This window comes from Bos indicus, chromosome 22, assembly GCF_029378745.1.
Source record: "Bos indicus isolate NIAB-ARS_2022 breed Sahiwal x Tharparkar chromosome 22, NIAB-ARS_B.indTharparkar_mat_pri_1.0, whole genome shotgun sequence".
In the NCBI taxonomy this organism is placed as follows: Eukaryota; Metazoa; Chordata; class Mammalia; order Artiodactyla; family Bovidae; genus Bos; species Bos indicus.
In genome coordinates this window covers 13,741,895-13,765,214 of record NC_091781.1, presented here as the reverse complement: position 1 = coordinate 13,765,214, position 23,320 = coordinate 13,741,895, and the positions used below count along the sequence as shown (strand labels likewise).

At 46.8% G+C, this 23,320-nt stretch overlaps 2 protein-coding genes across 15 annotated transcripts in view; one reads left to right on the top strand and one right to left on the bottom strand.

Annotated features, from left to right (window-relative positions):
• Positions 1-22,474, top strand: part of ULK4 (unc-51 like kinase 4) — a 521,313-nt gene extending 498,839 nt beyond the window's left edge. For 3 of the 11 annotated variants that reach the window (XM_070776132.1, XM_070776127.1, XM_070776131.1), the window contains 2 exons: positions 11,319-11,404; positions 12,778-22,474. In XM_070776132.1, the coding sequence (XP_070632233.1) occupies positions 11,319-11,404; positions 12,778-12,841 (150 nt within the window). In that variant the 3' untranslated portion in view covers positions 12,842-22,474. Of the gene's footprint in view, positions 1-6,617; positions 7,850-11,318; positions 11,405-12,777 lie in introns of those variants that run through there. The other 8 variants (XM_070776126.1, XM_070776130.1, XM_070776124.1 and 5 more) reach the window with 6 other exon arrangements.
• Positions 16,238-23,320, bottom strand: part of CTNNB1 (catenin beta 1) — a 48,779-nt gene continuing 41,696 nt past the window's right edge. Inside the window, exons 11-16 of one of the 4 annotated variants that reach the window (XM_019984492.2) lie at positions 22,354-22,473; positions 21,607-21,757; positions 21,398-21,519; positions 20,374-20,434; positions 19,277-19,497; positions 16,238-17,689 (exon numbers count right to left, since the gene is read on the bottom strand). In XM_019984492.2, the coding sequence (XP_019840051.1) occupies positions 19,289-19,497; positions 20,374-20,434; positions 21,398-21,519; positions 21,607-21,757; positions 22,354-22,473 (663 nt within the window). In that variant the 3' untranslated portion in view covers positions 16,238-17,689; positions 19,277-19,288. Of the gene's footprint in view, positions 17,690-18,211; positions 19,498-20,373; positions 20,435-21,397; positions 21,520-21,606; positions 21,758-22,353; positions 22,474-23,320 lie in introns of those variants that run through there. The other 3 variants (XM_019984490.2, XM_019984491.2, XM_019984489.2) reach the window with 3 other exon arrangements.

Here is a 23,320-nt window from a genome sequence, read left to right as displayed (position 1 = left end):
AAAAATAAAACACTCATCTACTAAGTCTGTTCACAAGCTGGCTAGTGATAGTAGTTTACTGATAAACTCAGCGCTCTGAGAATTACTGTGTAGTAATCCATGTTCCCCGTTTTCAGATCTAGCTCTCCAGGCCTGCCCTGTCCTCCTCCTCTTGGAAAAGTCTCTGAATTGCTTTCTTTTTTAAAAAAAGTTTATTCTTTATTTTTACTATTTTTTGGCTGCACTGGGTCTTTGTTGCGACGCGTGGGCTTTCTCTAGCTGCAGCGAGCAGCGGGGGTTACCCTCTAGTTGCGTTGCGTGAGCTTCTCATCACGACGGCTTCTCGTTGTGGAGCGTGGGCTCTGGGGCACGTGGGCTTGGCTGCCTCAGTGCACGTGTGATCTTCCTGGACCAGGAACTGAACCCACGTCCTCTGCATTGGCAGGTGCATTCTTAACCACTGGACCACCAGGGAAGTCCCAAGAATGAATTCTTTTTTCTAAATATTTATTTATGACCGTAGCCTGCCAGGTTCCTCTGGCCATGGGATTCCCTAGGCAAGAATACTGGAGTGGGGTGCCATTTCTTTCTCCAGGGGATCTTCCCAACCCAGGGATTGAACCCAAGTCTCCCACATTGCAGGCAGATTCTTTACCATCTGAACCACCAGGGAAGCCATGAATTGCATTATTTCTGATAGAAATCTCAAGGGCTCTGTTTCTATAGCTTGAAGTCCAAGGTACAGCCTTCCCTCTCATTTCCCTCAAAAAGGTCCGTGGGTCGCTGGTCCCCACCGCCTTCACCTGGACCGCTGTTGCAGCCCCTGCTCAGTAGCTCCCTGCTTCCTGAGGGTCCCTGTTTCTAGCAGGTCCCTATTTCTTCTGCCTCCAGGTCCCCACCAGGGTCCTTCCCACCCCGGGACCCGTGTGACTGGTCTTCTTACCCCTTGGCAGAATACGAGCCCCCAGATTCTTGTGTCTGGTTCTTTCTTATTGCTGCGTCCTCAGGCGTTATCTCCTGTATCCTGCCCACCCCGCCACCCCCTGCCTCACTTTCTCCTTTCCCCTTTCCCCTTCTTGATTCTCCTTAACACCCACCACTGTCTCAGAGTATCCTGTCTGCTTTTTTCATTGAAGCGTATTTGATTTACAGTGTTTCAGGTGTACAGCAAAGTGATTCAGTTATATATGTATGTGTGTGTGTATGTGTATATACACCCCGATATGCGAAAAGTCAAAGTGTTGGTCGCTCAGTCGTGTCCAACTCTTTGCGACCCTATGGACTGGAGCCCGCCAGGCTTCTCTGTCCCTGGATTCTCCAGGCAAGAATACTTCTCCAGGGGATCTTTCTGACCCAGGAATCGAACCTGGATCTTCCACACTGCAGGCAGATTTTTTTTTATCATCCGAGCCAGCAGCAAAGCCCATGTATATACATACATATGTATTCTTTTCCAGTCTTTTCCGTCACTGGTCGTCACATAGCAGTGAACATAGTTCCCTGTGCTGTGCAGGCCCTTGCTGTTTGTCCGTTATGTGCAACAGTGTGACTCTCTGTTAAATTCCCCATTAACCCCTTCCTGCTCTTTCCCCTTTGGGAAGCATGCGTTTGTATTCTGTGTTTGTGAATCTATTTCTGTTTTATGAGTAAGTTCGTTTGTATCACTTTTTTAGATTCCACACAAGTGATACCATATGATATTTGCTTACTTCACTCAGTGTGATCAACGAGAGGTCCATCCGTGTTGCGGCAGACAGCGTTGTCTCCTTCCTTTTTACGACGAATGTTCCACTACGTGCACCACAGCTTCTTTGCCCATTCGTCTGCTGATGGACATTGAGGTTGCTTCCGTGTCTTGGCTGCTGTGAAAAGGGCTGCTGCGAACACTGGGGTGGATATAGGCCCGGGGTGGGATCGCAGGATCAAATGGTAACTCAGTCTTTAGTTTCTGAAGGATTTTCTGTTGAGTCTTTCGCTGTGTCTCTCACAGTGGCAGCTCTGCCTTGACGCACACCCAGCTGCATCCCCAGAATCTCACCAGGGCTTTGGCATGTGGCAGGCGTTCAGGACACTGTCCGCCGAGCACAGTCACGCTCATGCTCATTGGACCCGTCACTGCTGCGGGGGCTCCCTGTGTCCTCAGCTCAGGTCGGACTGTGCTTTCTGTTCTGCCCACCTCTCAGCAGACTTGAGGACCTTGGGAGTCAGGTTTATAACACTGGAGGCTTCATGCTTACTGTGGCCCCGTGCTCATTTTGTAGAATCGCAGTCATGTTCCACTGTTTTTTATATTTTCTGCTTTTTACCCAACATTCCAGCGTGCACATTTTCCTGACTGTTCTTATTTATGATGGCTGGATCACAACAGAGCAGTTTAGGGGCTGACTGGGTCCTCACGTGGTGGAGTGAGGATTGGGGGAAGAAGCAAATTGGGGGGCCTATTAAGTCTTATTGATTTGCTATCATTCACTTTGCAACCCGCCCCCGCCTCCCATCTTCCCTGCCATCCTATGGGAAATTCAGAGAAAGGGCTGGAAACAGGCCCTCATTAAGTCACTCTGCCTACTCCTTCCCCACCTTAAAGCCCTGCCGTTAGCGCACACACACACACACACACACACACACACACACACACCACCCCACACTGTACACTCAGGGATTGCATCGTCAAAAGGACTCCCTCAGTGTGACCCCATGGAACATTCCTAAGGATCAGCTGCGATTCATTTGGGTCAAGTACAAACAGTGTCCACTCAAACGGTCACTCGCTTCTTACGACCCTCGTTCTCACTCCTCGTAACCCAGTCACGGCACGGTTCCTACCTGGTGAGTTTTCTCTCGTGAGGAACTGACTCCCGCCACGTCCCGTGACATCCCAGCGCCCCTGCCTCTGGTACCTGTTCTCCCGGGGTCGTGTGGGCAAAATGGTGTGTCCCGATCCTGTGTCTCACCAGAACTTTCTTTGGGCCAGTCTGTTAATGCCTTTACCCACGAGAAGCCCACAGTCCGGCCTATTTGCCAATTAAACCTGGCTTTTCCTCACTTATTTTGGACCTAGGCTGTTGTAGTTAGTTGAATCGGGTCTAAAAGTTTTCCCAAACCAGCTATATTGCATTCAGCATTTTAAAGTTACTGGATTTAATGGCCAGAAACTGATGTAATTATGACCAGTTTCCCAGCAATAAGGGCATTTTTACTGCCCTGGAGAGAGCTGAGAGAATTGGCTAGCCCACAACAAAGGGGGGTAGGTATGGATAATTTTCTTCGAGAAAACAGCCATGTCTTAAGGGGTGAAAAAGAAAAACATTCACGTCCTCAGCCTACCATCCTCACGGACTCTGGGCTTAGCAGGAGCCCACAGGTCCAGAGAGGAGCCTGGAGGGGAGAATGGAGGTGTCGGGCCAGGTTGGGGAGCCTACGGATCCCAGAGGAGGGTGCCCTCGACTTCCCTGAGATCATCCCGATGACTAAGCGCCATTCAGAAGGAGCCTCGCTTGCTTGTGTTGAGGAACATGACGTCACATTTCTGAGCAAACTCCAGAAAAGACACAGAGGCCACGAGGCAGCCGGAGGCCGCGTGTGAGAATCACTCCCTTGCGCTCCAGGTGCCCTCAGCGTCTCATGGAAGACACGGGGCACACAGGGGCCCGGGAACGGAGCAGCGAGTGTTCCCGTAGTCTCGCTTTAAACGTGGATGTGCAGGGCAGGTCAAGAAACTTCTGGAGCGATCCAGAATGAGCGTGCAACAGCAGGTGGAAAGCGGGGAGGGACTGCCAGACCGCACCACACTGACCAGGGGCTCCTCACAGATTCCGTCCCAGCGTCTGAAGGCCAGCGGGTAGCATGTCTCGATGTGCAAGGGGTGGACAGACATAGCTTTAAAGTAACTTAAAAACCTTCGCACTCCAAGAGGAGACAAAGTGTATGTTAAAAGTGCAAAATAAAGGGGCCGATGAAGAGGTTTATGTTTGAAACGGAAGCCCTCTGAAGTAGAGTTGTCAGTTTCCTACTTGTTTGGGCCCGTGCCTGTGAGATCTGAAGGCCGCGGAATTAGAATAACCCTCCCGTGTGTGCAGAGCACCTGGGCCGCGCGCGCTCCTCGGCGCCGTCTGCTGGGTTTTTTCTGGTCTGTCTGGGTTGCCTGGGCCTGTCTAGAGGAACTCACGAATAAGAAAATAAGGTTAACTTGGCTTCCCTTTGCCACACACATTCAGTCCCAGTGGAGAGACAGACATGCATTATTTCCCACTGGTAACAGAGGCCCACGGCCTGCCCGTACCTGCGTCCTGGCGGCCACGGAGCTGCACACCTGAAACCACATCCAGGCAGGGAAGCCGCGCCCGAGCTTTTATGAGCTGCACGAGGGCGATGCTGTGAGTCAGGTCCACGAGCGTCAGTTCACACTGTATCACCAGGATGCAGCATGAAGTATGTTCTGACTTCCACGTTTTAAGGAAGGTTGTCAGCAGGCCGGGCTTTGTCACCTGGTGGCCACTCGGCCCGGATGAGCCACTGTCCCCTCAGCTCCCCCCGCACACTGAGGAGGTTACCACTTCAGGCTCCTGCTGTTACCCAGGGCCAGAGATGGCTTCTTGTGTTGGTTTGCATTTGGGAAGCTGAAATCCAGAAAGGAAGCCAACACAAACTTTGTCCTGGAGGGTGAGTGTGCTAAGAAAAGAAGGGGAAAAAAAGCCCCTACCTTACAATTTGTGAGCCTGGTGGGGAACATGAGGGATGATTCTGTGGGATACAAGCCTCTCCTTTTGGTGTTTTGGTTACACCAAGTGATTCCTGAATGCTCTCTGACACAACTCATGTTCCAGGGACTGTAGCAGAAGGTTGAATAAAGTAGGGTGTTTACCCAGAGTCCATCATCTGCTTGTTTATATACTCTCAATTAAACTGATGTGGGGAATTGTCTTTCCAAGTTGATCTTCATTCTAAACTCAGATTCACAACTTTTTTATGATCTTTCCCTTTAAGACCCTATGTTTTGAATGGATGCCTGTCTGCCAGGTGAACTGCACATATTTAGTACATTCATGTCTCCACTTTGATGGATTTTAGCCGTCCAGCTACCAGTCAGACATCTTAGCAGCAGGAGAAATGTGAGGCAGGCATCCTTTGTTTGCAGGAAATGAACACCAGCCATTTGATGTTTCCAAATAAAATCTACTCTCTGCCATAGACAATTATTGCAAAATAAAATTGTTTCCTTGTCTTGACTAATGGGCATTAACTGACTTCTAATGAAAATACTAACTGCAGGAGGAAGGCACTGTGTTGACACTCTTTGCAGTGTCTTCTTGCATTACTCATTTCTTAGAGTCACTGCATTGCTCGCTCCTGACTGCAGTGATCAGACCCACGAGAAGTTGTCTAGCAGCTGCTCGGCCATGAATTCAGCATCTCTGTGGACAAGTATCACTTTCCCACCTGCCTTACTGAGTATGGGTCTCAGTGTGCCCAGAACGTCCCCTGCTAAGGTGGCTCGGAAGAGAACGAGGTGGGATGACCTCTAAGCAGACTCACAATTCACTTTTAACAAAGTTTAAGTACTGAGAACATACAAGGTTAAAGGCAGTGGAATGTTTTAAAAGAAAGTTGGTGCCCATCATAATGGGCCTTCCCTGATAGGTCATCATAATTTATAATCTGTGGTGGCCAAAGAGAAAACCAAGCTCTTGGAGAAAGGAATCACTCATTTCTAGGCCACTTAAAATCCTAATATTTATTACAAATTAATTTAGCAAGGCAAATTAAAATTATCTTTTCAAAAAGTATCCAGACTTATCTTTACTATCATCTCATTCTAAGAATCCAATCAGACCTGGTACCTAGTAAGGCATGAAGGCTTGCCTAGTTGTTTTTCCATTTTTCTATTGAAGGTCATCTTGGTTCCTTTTTCTTTTTAGTGATTTTGAATAAAGCTGCCACAGACTTTGCACACGGGTTTTCCTGTGGAAACACGTTTTCATTGCTCTTGAGTGAATACCTAAGAGTGCAGCTGCTGGATTGTATGGTAAAACTATGTTCAGTTTTATACACATCACCAAACTCTCTTCCATGACGGTTGTACCGTTTTGCAATCCTGCAGCAATGAATGAGAGTTTTTGTTACTCTACATCCTGGCTAGCATTGATTATTGTCAGTTTTTATGAATCTAGGTGTGTAGTGGTATACACTGCGGTTTGAATGTGCATTTCCCTAGTGACAACTGATGCCGAGTATCCCTTCACATGTTCATTTGTCATCTATAATACCTTCTGTGATGGAGTGTCTATTCAGATTTTCTGCCCGTTTATAAAGTTCTCTTGTTGAACTTTAAGAATTCCTTTTACATGCTCTGGATAAAAGTCCTTTATCAGATATGTAATTTGCAAATATTTTCTCCTAGTCTTATGGCTTCCCTGGTGGCTCAGAGGGTAAAGCGTCTGCCTGCAATGCAGGAGACCTGGATTCGATCCCTGGGTTGGGAAGATCCCCAGAGAAGGAAATGGCAGCCCACTCCGGTGGTACTCTTGCCTGGAGAATCCCATGGACGGAGGAGCCTGGTGGGCTACAGTCCATGAGGTCGCAAAGAGTCGGACACGACTGAGCGACTTCACTTTCACTTTGCTTTCTTTGCTTTGTCTTAGGGGCTTCCCAAGCATCCGCCAGCAGCGCAGGAGACACAGGAGCCATGGGTTCAATCCCTGAGTTGGGAAGATCCCCTGGAGGAGGGCACGGCATCCCACTCCAGTATTCTTGCCTGGAGAATCCCATGGACAGAGGAGCCTGGAGGGCTACAGTCCATGGGGTCGCAAAGAGTCAGACACGACTGAAGCAATTGAGCAAAACACAGCACGTGTACTCTCTCATCAATCTTCTGCAAAGAGCAAAGGCTTTAAAAAAATTTTTTTTTAATTGAAGTTGATTTACCATATTGTGTTGGTTTCAGATATATAGCAAAGTGACTCAGTTATACGTGCATAAATCTGTATTTATTCTTTTCCATTATAGTGTATTTCAAGGTACTGAGTATATAGTTCCCTGTGCTATATAGTAGGACCTAGTTGGTTATCCATTCTCTATATACCAATTTGTATCTGCAAATCCCAAACTCCTAATTTATCCCACCGCACCCCTCCCATCCCCTTTGCTAACCATGTAAGTTTGTTTTCTTTCATTTGTATCTTTTAGATTCTACATAGAAGCAACATCATACGATAGTCTTTCTCTGTCTGGCTTACTTCACTTAGTATGACCATCTCTAGGTCCATTCATTTTGTTGCAAATGGCAGTATTTCATTCTTTTTATGGCTAAATAAAATTCCATTGTAAATATATAAAGGGCAAAGTTGTAAACACTGATAAAGTCCAATTTGTCAGTGTTTTTCTTTCTGGGACTGTGATTCTGTGTTGTGAAAACTCATCAGCAAACCTAAGGTCATATATGTATTCTCCTATATGTTCTTCAAGAAGTTTTTTGTTTGTTTTACATTTTACATTCAGATCCATGATCCATTTTGAATCATTTCTGTTTTGGGCCATGCCACACAAGCTTATGGAATTGTAGCTCCGACCAGAGATTGAACCCAGACCTCAGCAGTGAGAGTTTGGAGTCCTAACCACTGGACCACCAGGGAAGTCCCTTGAATGACGTTTTATTTGAGGTGTAAGATAAATGCTTAGGGGCAGGTTTTTACATAGAGGTGTCCGTTTGTTCCAGCATTGTTTGTTAAAAATGTTCCCCTATTCAGGTTACCTTTGCACGCTTGTCAAAACTTTGATATTATTTGTGTGGGTCTGTAAAAATCCTGTTGGGATTATGATAGGAATTGCATTAAACCTGTATTTTGGGGAAATAAATATATGTACTATATTGTCTTCTAATTCATGAACATAGTAAATATATCCATTTATTTCATTTAAAAAATTTTTATCAGCATTTTGTAGGTTTTAACGTACAGATCCTGACATTTTGCTAGTTATACCTTTGAAATTTGTCAGAACTTGCTTTATGACAGTAAATATATTTTGAAGACTTTACATGTACATTTGAAAAGAACATACATTCTGCAGTTGTTAAATGAATTTTTCTTTATAGGTCTATAAGGTCAGGTTTGTTAATCTCGTTGTGTAAAACACCCACATCCCTTCTGATTTTCATGTACATGTTGGGAGAGATTGAGAATGTGCCACCATAATTATGGATTTGCCTCATTCTCACTTTGGTTCTGTCCTTTATTTAAACATATTCTGAGGCTGTTATTAGGTACATTTAGAATTTGGACTTGGTATATCTTCCTGATCAGTTGATCTTTTTATAAATATATGTCTCTCTTTATTCTTAGTTATAATTATTGTCTTAAAGCTGACTTCGATATTATTATAACTACACCAGCTTTCTTTTGTTACAATTTGTGTGACATATCTTTTTTCATTCTTAAGACTTCAGTTGTTCTTTGCCCTTGTATTTAAGGTATATTGGTATGCATCACATGGTCGCGTTTTATTTTGGTTATATCCAGTCTAAAAATGTTAGTCTTTTATTTGTAGCACTTCGTAAATTACACTTAATATAGATGTTGATATATTTGGGCCTACATTTACGACATTAGTCTTGATTTCTGCTCTTTTTTTCCTTCCGTCTTTGGGTTTGTTTGCTCTTTTTCTAGCTTCTTAACATGAATGCCTGGATTATTGACTTGGACCTTTCTCTTTTATGTTAAGTATTTAGTACCATAAAGTTCTCTTTAAGCACTGCTTTAGCTGCACCCGCCCCCCGACTTTGATATATTGTATAGACATCTTTCAGCTCAGAATACTTTCTAATTTTCCTTGGGATGTCTTCTTTGATCCTTGGATTATTTAAGGGTGTGTTGTTTAATTTCCAAGTGACTGGAAATACTTTAGTTATCTTTGTTATTTACCCTAACTCGAACCCCTAACCCTCTGTCACCCTAACCCTAATAAACTCATGTCCATTGAGTCGATGATGCCATCCAACCCTCTCATCCTCTGTCACCCCCTTCTCCTCCTACCCTGAATCTTTCCCAGCATCAGGGTCTTTTCCAACAAGTCGGCTCTTGCATCAGGTGGCCAAAGTATTGGCGCTTCAGCTTTCTCAAGCTCTTCTTTGTCACCTCCCTAATACTTTCTGGTTCCCCGGGTCTCTCATTTTCTGTCTGGCCACTGACTACCCATGTCCACACTTGTCATGTCTGGGCCAAACACTGGGAGAACAGAGGGGAGTTTTGGCTGATGGCTCCTGTTGCTGCCCCCACGGAACTGCCCGCTGCCTGGGGCGGAGGAGAACCAAGGGAAAGGAAAGGGGCTTTCATCTGCACTCTTGCAGCTTTTGGACGCTTCCTTTCCCCTTCCTGAAGCCTGGCTTCTCCCGGAGCCCTCCCGTCTGCCCCTCAGTGCTCAGTCCGGGGCTTGGGTGTGCTGAGGTCGTGCTGAGGTCGAGGTGGGCTGCGCCAGAGGGAAAGCAGCAGTGGTGCTCTGGCCTCCGTCCCCACTGCTGGTGCTGCTAACTTTTCTGTAATCTCAAAGAGCTGCTCTGTGTATTCTGTTCCGGTTTTAAATGGATAAGAAGAGTGGCATGTGTTTTCTCTGTCTTTCCCAGAATTAGAACCTCTGACTGATATTATTTAAAATTTTATTTTCTAATTAACTCATCTTTATAGGTGGGATAAGAGTTGATGTGCTAGTAAGAGTTTAGGCAGCCAGATTGCATAGCTTTCAATTCGTTTGGCTTTATTTATGCTTGGCCTTTATGTCAGCTGCACATGATGCTATTTTGGCCTCTTCCTTTGATCATGTAGTTTCCACCGTAGGTTTCTATTTGCACTTTCCAAGTAGCCTCATGAGTAAACGTACCCATGCTATTTCTTTGCGAGTGGGGCTCAGCCTCTTACACATGACGCGTGGCAGGGTTAGTAGAGTAGCGGGTTTGGATATAGCTCACCTGAACCGTATGAGGCACAGTTTTGAGAAAAATTAGATGGGAATCCTTGCTGAAGATCCTTTCCGACTAAGTTTGTGCTTGCTTCAGACCTACTGAACCACAGCAGCCTTCTGAACTCATCAAGCTGGGTGTAATTTCAGAACGGATTCGCACGCAGCTCTTTTAAGATGCGAATCTTGGCAGAAATTACACCTGATGCAGTTGAGCTGGCAGCTGGTGTCTACACACTCAGGAAGTGGGATAGGATCTCCACGGAGGCTCAGATTCATTCACATGCAACTCAGAGTCCACGTAAAGGTCTAATTACCCCCATGACCTTCCTGTCTGCATCTGTGATTGGTTAAGAAATGGAGAGATGATACTCCAGCCCTGGTTGCTATGATCAGGTAGGAAGACAAAAGAACAGTGGGAGCAGCCAAGGTCAGCCTGGTTCCAGCCTCAGGTGGGATTAGGGGCCAGCTCCCTGTGTGCTGCCATCATGGCCCCTCGTCTCACTAAGCCTCTGTTACCTCATCTATAAAGCACAGTACGCGCTTACCTTGTGAGGTCAGGCTACTGAGAGGGAGGCATGAGAAAATGTACAGGAAACTGCAGTCTGCTGAATGTGAAGTGCCACCAAAGTGTTTATTAGAAAATATTTGAAGAATAACAGATAAAAATGGGACATGGATGATGAATCAAGAGAAACAACTCTAATACTAGAGCCAGGGTTCATTCCTAAAGCCTTCTCTTCTCTGTCCGCAGGGCATGGACTCCAGGGTCTGGATCAGGAAGTCTCTGGGAGCAGGGCTGGGGCGGCCCCTCTCTGAGTCCCTTCCAGCCCTGAGGGTTTAGGATTCTGCCCGTGGTGCCGCAGGCTCAAGGGTGCCTGAGTGTGTCTCCTGTTTCTCCTAGGAAGTTGGCAAGGGCACATCTCCCAGGGTACCTGGGCAGGGGTGTTGCCCCGGTTCAGCTTGTTAGTGCCTCTTCCTTCTCCCAGCAACCCGCCCCCGCCCCCCGCCCCCTGCCCCAAGATCACTGGGAACCCAGAATCACACTTCTGGCTGTAGGAAAGAGGCTGTGTTGGGCTTGGGACATAAGGGCCAGCAGGGTCGTGGAACTGAGAGTTGGCAAGTTTGTTCACCCATGATTTGCTTTCCCTGAAGTGTTCAGGCTCCCAGAACACACAGCCTCCTGAGGGGCCAACAGGAAGCACCCCATCCTGACCTGGCATTTGTCCAACTGCAGTGGACTCCCTCTTGCTCACCCCCAAGGGTGCCTCTGTGATCAGCAGCACCTCGGGGCTCACTGCCCAGTAACATGGGCAGCCAGAGACTCAGGATACCCAGCGAACAGTCGTGGGTCAGGATGGAGCTGCTGACTGCTCTTCTCTCCTCCCTTGCAGATCACCTCCAACGAGAAGCACCTGGAGAGTCTCAAGAGCGCAGGGAACCTTCTGCGGGTTCTGGAGGGGCTGGCCCCAGCCGGGGGGTGAGTAGGCTTGGCAAACACTCTCCCATTTCTTTTTCCTCTCCTCCTCGTTTCCCCTACACACCAGGGACCATCACCCTCCCACCTGACACTGCCCACTGTGCGCCCTCCCTCCTGGTGGATGGGCCACCCAGGCCCCACCTGCTAAGGGGCGCCCAGCCTTTGCTGGTAGCTTTTCTTCAGAATCACGAGGTTGTATGGAACCTGCTTCCTGGTGTTTTGAGTATTGCATTCATTGGAGAACACGTGGTTGAGGTACTGGGGAGATGGTGATTCTATGGAGGAGGCTCGGCTCCAACCAGCACTGCTGCATTAATCCTGGGTGGGGCAGCACCTCCTGGCCTCCCCCACCTTTCTTGTGCTTTCTGTGAGCTGAGGGGAGGGACAGACTGACCTTGATGGGAGTGGCCCTTCTTGCCTGGCGGCCCCTGTGGTGTAAGGTGTGGACAGTGGCTCCTGGGCCAGGTGGGTCCATCCCCAGGGACGGCAGCGTCCTCAGCCCTGATGGGGTCCTGACGGTGGGTGCGTCTCCCTTGCTGGTCACTGGCACTCAGTGCCGCTCTGGTGGGTGGGATGGGCTCATGGCTCCACTGGAGTAGCCTGGCCTGAGCCAAGAGCAGTTCAAGTGCATTCCTTCCTTTCAGAGAGACCCCTGATGTGCAGAGCAGGAACACGTGGCCCCATTCCCCTGCACCCCACCTCTTCTTTGCAGCCCCCAGTGCCACTGCTAGGCAGCAGCTCGCCTACCATGTAGTCAGGAGTGTGCCACCAGCTAATTTTACACTTCTGGGGGTACTGCCAAGCGCCATTCTCTGCTTTGGTGACAGTTGTTAAGGCACAAGTGTGTGTGTCAGACAATCTGCTCCAGTAACAAAGATTCCACGTTAAGGTCTTAATTGCACATCCACACCTATGAGAATGAGAAATCCAGAGTTGCTGGCTGATTGGCCAGGAAGGAGCACCATGGAGCATCTGGGATCTCTGCTGGTTGACACAAGTCAGCTGCAGGCTGGCGCCAGGCAGGCTCTTTGTGGGCTCTGGGCTGACAGGCTCTGGCTGCCGTCTGCCTGACTCGCTCTCGCAGCTCGGCATCGGTGCAATCTGTCCAAAGCAGCTCAACGCCAAGTGGTGGCAGGGCCACTAGCTCAGGCATAGCTTAGGGGGCTTGCTATGGTGGGACTGGGGGCTTTGGGGTTCTCACCTCCCACCCCTAGAGCCTGGGGATCCTGTCTGTGTTTTTCAAAATGATGCTCAGGGCAGCTTTGGGAAGCAGCTGGTTCATCAGGTACTCAGGTGAAAAGGCCAGCCCCTTTGGAAGAGGGGGGCATTTAACCTTGGAAATGCCTAAATGTTTACTTCTGTTTTTCTCACAGGTCATCAGCCAACAGCTCAGTGGCGTCCTTGGCCCTGGAGATCCTCCAAGCTGCTGGACACTAGGCAAGAAGGCACTCGGCACAGTACTCTGCGGCTGCCACCCCCCGGCTACACACACTCCACAGGTCACCCACAGCTCTGTGTGGATCCAATAAAGTCAGCTGAATCCAGAACCTCTGGCTGAGATGCTCTGACTCCAGCCCTAGAAAACCCACTCAGAACGAGCCCTCTCGGTGCCTGTCGGCTGCATCTGGGAACCCAGGTTTGCTCGACGTTCTCAGAATGCTCTTCCCGTGTGTGGGCCACGTAGGCCTCTGCTCAAGCCGGCGCTACCTGCGCTCATCAAAGTGGAGGGAAGCTGCGGGCATCTCCCAGCCTGTCTCCTCCAGAGATTTACCAGGCGGGATGAGACAGGAATGCTCTTCCAGCTGCAGATCTAGAGCAAGCCTTTGGAAGCTTGTTTGATTTCACCTGCCTGGCTTTTCATTTCAGGGATGAACTGATTCTGAGAATCCTGGGGAGAAATGGGCAAGACTCCACTCACAGAAGCAGGTAGTTGACACTTTGCCTAAAGGAATGCAGCATGCTCAAGGAATGCTGGCTTCCTTGCAGGTCTGTCTGCTCACCTAAGTGGGATGAAGGCATCAAGGTTGACTCCTTCCCCCCACCTTCTACCAGTGACCACCACCTCCCAGCCTCAACACCTTTCCAGCTTCTTCCTCACACATACACCCTTAAGGCCCCTGGTACTGCGGAGGGGTGCTAGGACCGTGGCACTGGGGGGCGGGGGTCCTGGGTGGCTGGAACCAGGTGAGCAAATTGAGAACATTCCTTGGCCTCCTCTCTGGGATCTGTTTCCTCAAACTGCAGAATGAAAGGGCTAGACTGGATCAGCAGCGGCAGTGCTCCAGACTTCTCAGACAGAGGAGCCCCGTCCCCTGACGGGCTTCTGTCCCCGGCCACAGCCCCTACGCAGGCAGGATGGGCGGGGCAGGCAGGGGTAGGAGCTACACGGGCATGGGATTCTCCAGGCAAGAATACCGGAGTGGGTAGCCATTCCCTTCTCCAAGGGATCTTGGTGACCCAGGTCTCCTGCATTGCAGGAGGAGTCTTAACCATCAGAGCCACCAGGGAGGCCCCATCTACTGTGTCATGGGCAGCTGGCCACACTGTCACCACCAGCCTCATCTGCCACTGTGATACGGGCAGTGTGCCAGCTTCCATGTGGCTTTGCAGTGAACAGCTGCTCTGCGCCCCCCTCCACAAAGGCATGGATGTAACTCACCGTATTTAAACCCCACCACCACCTGCCAAGCACACCACCTTATCTCCATCTCATAGCAGAGGAAACCGAAGCTCAGAGCCAGTCCACCTGCCCAAGGCCCCGCTGTCAGGTTGAACTTAGGACTCTGACTCCAGAGCCTGTTTGTCCAGCAGTGGGATATCCAGAGCCGAGCTGTGAGTAGCTGGGGTGTAAGGGGGACCTGCACCGGAGCAGGCAGTTTCTTTTGCTTCAGCCTCCCTAGTGCCCACATGAGGAGGCCCCACAGGAAGTCTTGCTGGGCAGCATACCCATCACCCGGCTGTGCACCCCAGGGGCCCTGGCCTGCCTGGATGTGCCTGTGCTCCAAGGGTGAGGGAGTCGATGGAGGCCTGGCCTTCAGCTCCTGTTGCTTTGCCCCTCTGCTGCAGGGAACAGGCACAGTTCTGTTTGCCCAGGCAATCTGTTCTCTCATTTCACTCAGATCTTGAGGGAACCACCCTGGAGTTCTGGGCCGAGTCCTCCCAGAAGGTATTTCAGAGCAATGGAATCTTCTTAACGCTTCTGCGTTGAGCAGGGACTCTCTGCTGCTTAAGGTGAAACAGGAGAGCTTTAACATTCCAAAACCATGCTAAGTGGACCATGCGTGGCTGCAAGTCCCCAGCCTTGCTTCTCTGAGGAAAGGCATATCAGAAAGGCACAGGGGGAGAAGACAGTCCCTAGCAGGGCTTCTGTCCACCAAGAGTTAGAGGATCCTTTATGTCCCTTCTCACAAGGGCACTTATGCAAAGCCAGAGCCCCGATACTGCTGAGCTGAGGTAGGGGACATGAACTGTCTGGGTGGGCAAGGATGTCGAGGGCGGTAACCCTTCCTGCCCCGCATGGGAGGCCCACACCCCTTTGTGGCTTCCCAGGCTCTGAGAACTGGCTGCTGGCCACCCATCAGGGCCCTTAGGATTCTGGCAACATCCCAGGTGCCTCTGGTCCTCCCCTTCCTATCCCCTCCGAGCTTCAGCTATTTGCTAACTGACTACAGTCCATTGGCTGAGCGCCCCAGGGAGAAAAGGCATGACAGAGCTAACTGCAAAGGCATCAGCAGCACGCCGTGCGTGGAGCGGACTTGCGAGGCCACAGGCTGCCTTCTCTCCGCTCACGGCAGGCCCGAGCTTTGAGACCTCGCCTCAGCTTACAGCCTGAGCACACACCCAAGGAGGTGGCCCTCTGGGAACATCTGGGGTGACTTTGGCCTGGGAGGTCTCCTGGGCAGAATCTGGCAGCTAAGCAGCAGCAGTAGGATTTACTTCTTATGGTTCTTGGTACTTGTCTAGCTGTTCATGTCTCCCGTATTACTGTGAGGTCACCATGTCACCTCATGAGGTTCTCAAGTCAGTTCTGGGATTGCAGGGCAGGTGTCAGCCCTGTGGCACAGGTCAGAAAGTGGGGGCTCTGCTGGCCAAGGCTCTTGTCAAAGGTCTGGGTCTCTTCTGCCCCCACTTGAAGCAAAATGCCGTTTTCTCCTTACTCAAACCACAGAAAACTATGTAGCAGTCAGTGTCTCTGATACGGGGACTTAGGCTGAGTGAGGTAGGAGCCTCAGGAAGGAACTGGAGGGAGGGGGAGGCTTGGTCCCTGGGGAGAGCTCTGGAGCTGGGGGACAAGACTCACCAAACGTGAGGAGGCTTTGGCCCCAACAGCCTCAAGCTTGGATAAGCAGAGGGAGGGAAGTGGCAACCACAGCAGCCTCGGCCCAGAATCAGGACATGGGCAGGGTGAGGGTCTTGATGTGACCTGGAAGAAGGCTGGCCTTTTTCACCCGACCTCCACCTCTCAGAGGCATGATGTTGAGGTGGCAGAGGAGGCCTGTCACCCCTCCCTCTAGCTTCCTCACCAGATGGGGCGGTGGCATGGACACCACATCTGACGCTAAGAAAAAGGACACACTACCTTTAGTGCCCTGCACCCCCGCCGCCATTGTTTTCTAACCGCATTTGCCAGGTGTTCACTCAAGCAAGGGAGTAGGTTCTCACCTACCAGGACAGAACACCTGCAGTGCGCGACTCCGCTTTCTGTTGGCGGAGTCAACAGCACGGGGCAGATCTTCTGCTTTTACTGCACTAATCAAGACAAAATTGCAAGAGCATATTTACCTCAAGATCTTTCACTATCAAGGATTCAAATAACCAGATCAAAGCCTCAGGTCTCAAACACCTCCTCCAACATGGAAAAAGCTTTATTTTTCAGCTCAGTGGCGGTCACTACAATGGGATCAAACGTCCCATGCACCTCCATCTCCAGGTAATAAATCACTATTCTGATTTTTTTGGTAATTATTTTTTTGCTTTTTCATTTTACCATCTGTGGATGGTTTGCTTAAGATAGTTGACCCTTTTTTGTACCTATACGCTTCTACAACAAGCCTTGGTGACCTGCTTTTGCTTAGTATCAATCTGAGATATACCCATACTGTTAATGTTGTATTTTACTGCATTGTGGCTGTTCTCTTGCAATTACCAGACACATGGGCATCTGGTGTGGGCTTTTATACTTTGTTGATTATGGATTTTCTTCCTGCATTAACTTCAATTTTATCCAAATGGCTGCATACCTGTTCCACACTTTACTGAAAAGTCCCTTTTTCACATGACCTCCAGTGCTACCTTTCAAGTGTATTGTCTTCATCTTATTCTGCTCCCTTAGTGTACACTTCTATTCATGTGCCAATAACAGTAGTAACTCATTACTGACCACGTGATTTTTTTTCAGAAACTCAAAGCCACTCATGGCTGGCAATTTTTCTTTTGACTGGCTAAAAATTCTGTTGTTGCACTAACATTTTGTAGGTTATTACATTCAGTAGTTACACCTGACACATCTTTGGTCTTCTGATTTTTGTGAAATGTTGTCTTCAAACCATTTTTCTGCAGAAGCAAAGAAGCATTCTCCAGAATCTTGACTTTTCTTTTTTCTTTCTGTATTAACCTTCATATTAAGTTTCTACATGGAACTTCAAAACTATGATGATTTTAGGCAGAGCTCTGAAATATCTTCTGGTTTTAAAAAGTTCTTTAAATAAAACAGCCTGCTGTGGTTCTTGATGTTAGAGGCTGAGCTCACTACGGAGATCTTCACTCTGACCTGCAAACAGCTCGTGCGGTGCTGCCTTTGTTCTCTGTGTCACGCACTGGAAGCAGAACTGCCCCGTCACCAAATACACACACGTTTTCCCTCTCATCCCAATTAGACCACAGGGAAGAATTTATAAAGCTTTTATACAGGGTCCTCATCCAACAACAAGGAACTAAGTACATGTTTAAATACATAGTCAATTAGAAACGGCTCTCTCGGTACAAACACTTTCACTCTTTTTAAAGCCCCAAAACACAAGTTCTAACAGGTATACTGACTCTGCCCTCAGGGATGAACTAAAAACTTGTCAGACCTACCACCAGGATGACAGGCTCACCTGGCAGAGAGCAATGGAAGAAGGCCCATTCTAGTTCGCTCTGATTATGTTCAGATAAACATCGACAGGTAAAGCATCTTAATTATCAGTTCAAAGTGGAGTTGAAGGAATTCCCCGCTCCAAATGAGTCACACTTCTGTGAAGGTGCTTGAAGTCCAAATCCATGTGGGTAATTCTTCATTATTACCTTAAAGGAATGAGACCACGTGATGGAGTTTGGGGTTGGGGGTGGGAAGCTTATTTGGAGTTCAGAACCCCATGGACAGAGGAGCCTGGTGGGCTACAGTCCACAGGGTTGCAGAGAGTCAGACACAACTGACTAACACACTTTGTTCTATGTCGCGAAGAACGAGATGCCTTTGAACCATGAGGCCTCTAGTCACTCGGACAGAATTATATATATACCTGCAGCCAGGCTGAAGGAGTCTTGGCCATAGGCTGTAAGCCCAGAGTCCTTCAGTTAAAGATGGTGGACACTCTCCTCCTACACAGCTAAATGTGCAAAGCTAAAACATTTTGGTGCACTTTAAAAACCCAGGACCAGTGTAAAGAAATTTGACAGAACAATTCCATCTATTAGCAGTAAGGTTCTTCCACCATTACAACTTAAATTACGTCACTATCTGTTTACTCAGTTCAACTTCATCCTGAGGAAAACTTATTACCCTCACAGACCGCTTAATGACAAGGAAAAAAAGGTGACACAATCGAATGAATTAAAAGTTTAATTCTGAACCATTTTTATAACCGCATTTTCTCTTGAAGCATTGTATCACAGCAGGTTACAACAACTTTGGGATAAAAGGCAACTGGTAAACTGTCCAAAACAAGGTTCCAAATAACACCTCTTACTGACTTACCTACCCATACATATCCCAAATAAAGTTTTTGATCAAAAACGTGAAATAGATCCACCTGCTTATTTTAAGCATATTAAAAAGGAAACTAATTGGACCATTTCTATTTGTCTATTTTATACAAAAAGGCTACACAATGTTACACTTTATCAGATTACAATTAGAGTGATTATGAATTAGTGTTTCTACACCATTACTCGATTCTTAAAAATTAGAAATTGCTGTAGCAGTATTCACTATAACTTAACACTACGAGAGACTTAAAAAACTAACAGTTACTGCAAAAAAAAAAAAAAAAAAGCTACTTCAAAGCAAGCAAAGTCAGTACCATTACAGATATTAAAAAAAAAAAATTTAACAAGCAAGGCTAGAGTTTGATAAATTCCATCTTGTGATCCATTCTTGTGCATTCTTCACTTCTTGAGTCACTCCCAAAATCCATTTGTATTGTAACTCCTCGACCAAAAAGGACCAGAACAAAAAGTTTACTTCAATTGTTCCCATAGGAAACTCAGCTTGGTTAGTGTGTCAGGCACTTTCTGAGATACCAGCCCACCCCTCGAGCCCTCTCAGCAACTCTACAGGCCAATCACAATGCAAGTTCAGACAATACAGCTGTATAAAGAGAGAAAGGCTGCTATTAATGTTTAAAACAGCAAATGTTACTCATCTGAGTATTAAGTTGCAAAAGCTGTGGCAAAAAACATTAAAGTTAATAACTTCCACACATGACCACCTAACAACCAGAAATCTGAGAACATTCAAATGTTCCAAGACATCTTTCAAAGTACGTATCTTTTTTTGTGGCAGATTTACAAATAGGCCTAAACCACTCCCACCCTACCAACCAAGTCTTTCTGAAGTTCTGTAGGCAGAGTAAAAGTATTTTACCCAAACTGGCTTGTTTAACTTCTTACCTAAAGGATGATTTACAGGTCAGTATCAAACCAGGCCAGCTGATTGCTGTCGCCCGGGGGCAGCCCATCCATGAGGTCCTGGGCATGCCCCAGATCTGGCAGCCCGTCAACTGGATAGTCAGCACCAGGGTGGTGGCCGCCCATCTCATGTTCCATCATGGGGTCCATCCCCAAGGCGTCCTGGCCGTACCCACCAGAGTGAAAAGAACGATAGCTGGGATCTGGGAGTTGGGGCAGTGACATGGTGGGTGAGGGGGGAGAGAGAGAGAGAGAAGACATGACGTGAGCACAGAGTTAGGGGGATCCCAGGATAGCAAATGTGTCAGAAAGCATTCCTTCTAGCCTCTCCACCTTCTTGCTTTCTTAAGCTGAGAAACTACCCAGTGTCAGGCCACACAAGGAGGCACACGGTCTGTTTCCACCAAAGGCAGATCAGCAGGTTCCAGTCCTGGACGTCTGGCCTTTTCCTGGGCAGAGACCGGTTGCTGAGCAGTGGCAACAGCTATGTATTTGTTATATAAAGTCTAGGTGATACCCACAGAAGTACTAAGAAAGCGTGCCACTTTCCTATGAAACCTTTGTATGTTTTTATCCAAAGGCTTAATATTTATATACCTGTCAAAGTAAGAAGCTTATGAGCTTTAAGTGTATTAACTAGGGAAAAACAGGTAAGATTGTAAGATAAACAGTATATACCCAAATTTGAATTACTTAGATTTTCAGAGTTTTCTGAAAAGCTATGTAAATACACATCCCAGATCTGAGTCTAGAATTATAGACACAGGTATTATATAAGGGTTCTCTGAACGAAAAATTGAATAGAAAGCCAGGCAACGTGTAACACACGTACTGCAGAGGTCTGGCAGCAGTGACACACATTTACTGGTATGATCCAGTGCTTGCTTGGTGTGTGGCTGAGAATTCCCTGTGCACAAATAAAGAAATTACTGCTGACTCTAGAATTTAAGAACTGCCTTTAATTGCTACCACTACTTTCCTGCCAACAGGTCCTCCCAAGACAAGCAAAACAGCTCTTCTGACAAAGCTCTGGACCTTTAGCTTGATCTGGAGATAATCAAGAAATATGAGATACATACCATCCTGGCGATATCCAAGAGGTTCTCCCTGGGCACCAATATCAAGTCCAAGATCAGCAGTCTAGATGAACAGGTACAGGCAAGGAAGCAAAATGGAAATTCTCAACTCAAAGGATACTCTGATATTTTGAAAACATACTTATTCTCAGATTACAAAAGGAATAAAGAACTCAAAACACTGTAGAACTACTTACAAAGTGCAGAATTACTTCAAAATACAGATGTACACAATCACAGAAATGCTTTGTAATTTATTCTTTCTGCAAATATATTACCAAGTACTTATTAAGTGCTAGAAATATAACAGGAAACAAAATAGGTGTTTTGTTTCTACCCTCAATAGGAGTTGCTGACAGGGTGTGTTATGAAAAGATCCCTAGAGCCTGCACAGCTAGAAGAACTAAGTTGCCATTAACTGTGTGGAACAGGTCTGGAGAAAGGGCTGGGTGAGGATGTTCAGAGCTCAAGTTGGAATGGTTGAGATTATCTATTCAACAGCCAATTAATATATTACTATTACTGTTTAGCAGTTTGCTTCTCTTTTCCTAACAGTATATAGCCTCTCTCTTTATAATCCACCTTATGATTATGTACAATGACTGTATCAACTTTCAGGGTGGTTTTGACTATTTCAATTTGTATCAAGGACAAATACTGAACAAATTAATAGAAATTCAAGTAGAAAAGTAGGTGAAAAACAGTATTTTTTAAAAGTACTGATAAACTGACCTCCAACTAACAACGTTTAATCGACTGCCCCTTTCCTAACAACTTTCAAAAGTGTTTTTTAATCTGTTAACTTTTTCATCTATCTCCCTTACAAATTCTAACTTGTTTGTTCTAAACAGGCTGTATAAAGCTGTAGTTTTTCCTTACAGCAGTTGCTAAGCTAGTGTAAAGAATGAATATTCAAGCCAAGGACATAGTCAATGCAAATGAATGTGCACCAAGTCGTTCGAGAGGAAACCATAAACTGCCTTGGTGCTCTAGCGAACCATCAAATAAACGTGCTCACACTGCCTACCTCATTCCAAGCCATTGGCTCCGTTCTGAAGAGAGAACTGGTCAGCTCAACCGAAAGCCGTTTCTTATAATCCTGTGGCTTGTCCTCAGACATTCGGAACAAAACAGCAGCTGCATATGTTGCTGGGAGAGGAAGGAAAAATGGTCTTTGAGGAAAAGCTGAGGCTTCAGTGTACACAAGCTAAAGGCTCTGATTCCTTTCCTACTTACCCACACCTTCATTCCTAGAATGAAGTAATTCTGTCAGAGGAGCTGTGGCTCCCTCGGCTTCAATAGCTTCTGCAGCTTCCTTGTCCTGAGCAAGTTCACAGAGGACCCCTGCAGCTACTCTTTGGATATTTTCAATAGGAGAATAAAGCAGCTGAGGAGAAAACACACATGAAACCTAATCAAATCCAAAGGTAAAACATGGCGAGCACCCCACTGTGGTATCTGCACCACTTGTATTAAATAGGAAGCCTGCATTAAATCATACACTCTTGAGTTTATGTTCGTGAGTGTTTGATGCTTAGCAGCAATGGTTTTCTGGAGCATTTTTAGCTCAAGCCTCTTCTCCTGAGTATTATTCAAATTAAGATTTGGAAAACCCAGAGGTGACGAGGGGTTTGTGCTGCAGTAGCCCAGGCAGCTTCCATCCCTTCTAACCGAGCACACCTGAAAGCAGAGTGGAACCCTCCTCCTCCTGAGGCTCTAGTCCCAGTGCTTCTCCCTCTCTACTTCCCAAGAAAAATGAAGGGTGTTTTCATAAATGGATTCAACTAAAAGGACATGACACACTTTCTATTTTTTGTACTTGAAAAATAGCATGAGCAGCACAGCCATTTTATAAACGGTGATAGTAGATGAAATAATATCTACTATTTTGGCCCCTAATTTCCTTATACTTTGCTTATCTTTAAAATCCTGAAATTTTACTGACATACAGATTCTAGAACACCTCACTTAAAACAAACATACCTGCACAAACAATGGAATGGTATTTAGTCCTCTGATAACGATTCGGTTGTGAACATCCCGAGCTAGGATGTGAAGGGCTCCAGTACAACCTTCAACTATTTCTTCCATGCGGACTCCCTCCTACCAAAAGAAACATCGTTAATAGGGGATTGTGCTCTCTAAAGTTTATATGCTTGAAAGGCTTTCCTGTTCTGAGTAGTAATCACTAGTTATTCACCAGAATTTGCGAGTAAGTTCAGGAATGAAGATGGATCCACTAATTGAGGGTCACTTTGTGAAAGTGGCCTCTTGTCAGCACTAATTCCAAGCAGCACCTCCAAAACTGTGCACGGCAAAGCACAGCTTCAATGTACCTCTGACTCCCAAAGATCACTCTCTTCCCAACAAGGCACCCAGCACTCTGGGTAAAGGGAAGAAAGCAGACACCAAGATGGGAAAGTGATGTGCACACACTGTCAGTGTTTTCCTTCAGGTACTCCCTAGATCTTTGTATACCTATGTGTATTTGGTGAAAATTTAGCAAAGTTTTACCACCTACTGCTAAAAGTCTACCAAGTTGGCAGGAGAAAATCCACTCACCTCCTCCAAGACTACTCAACTGATAGCCTATAATATGGGATAAGGAAATTAGCTTTTGCAAAACATAGCTACAGTCTGCTTTCCCTCTTTCTGAGTTTTAAGAAAGGTTATAACTTTGCTACAACTTTTATATCCAACTTTACTTTTATTATAACACAAAAGCTCCTTTCTTCCCAGAGAAGAGATTAAAAGGTACCCTTTGCATTCTGTTAAGCCACCTCATGGAGACTGGCCGATATCCAAAGTACTGAGTGGAGAAAGCCCAAGCGCCCTATGAGTGCATCCTAATCGTAACTAGCGACGTCTCAAGATCTATCGTGTAAAGTCTTGTTCTCTAACCTGATTAAGTAAGAGACTCTGAGTCTTAAAACACATGCTGGGGAATCAT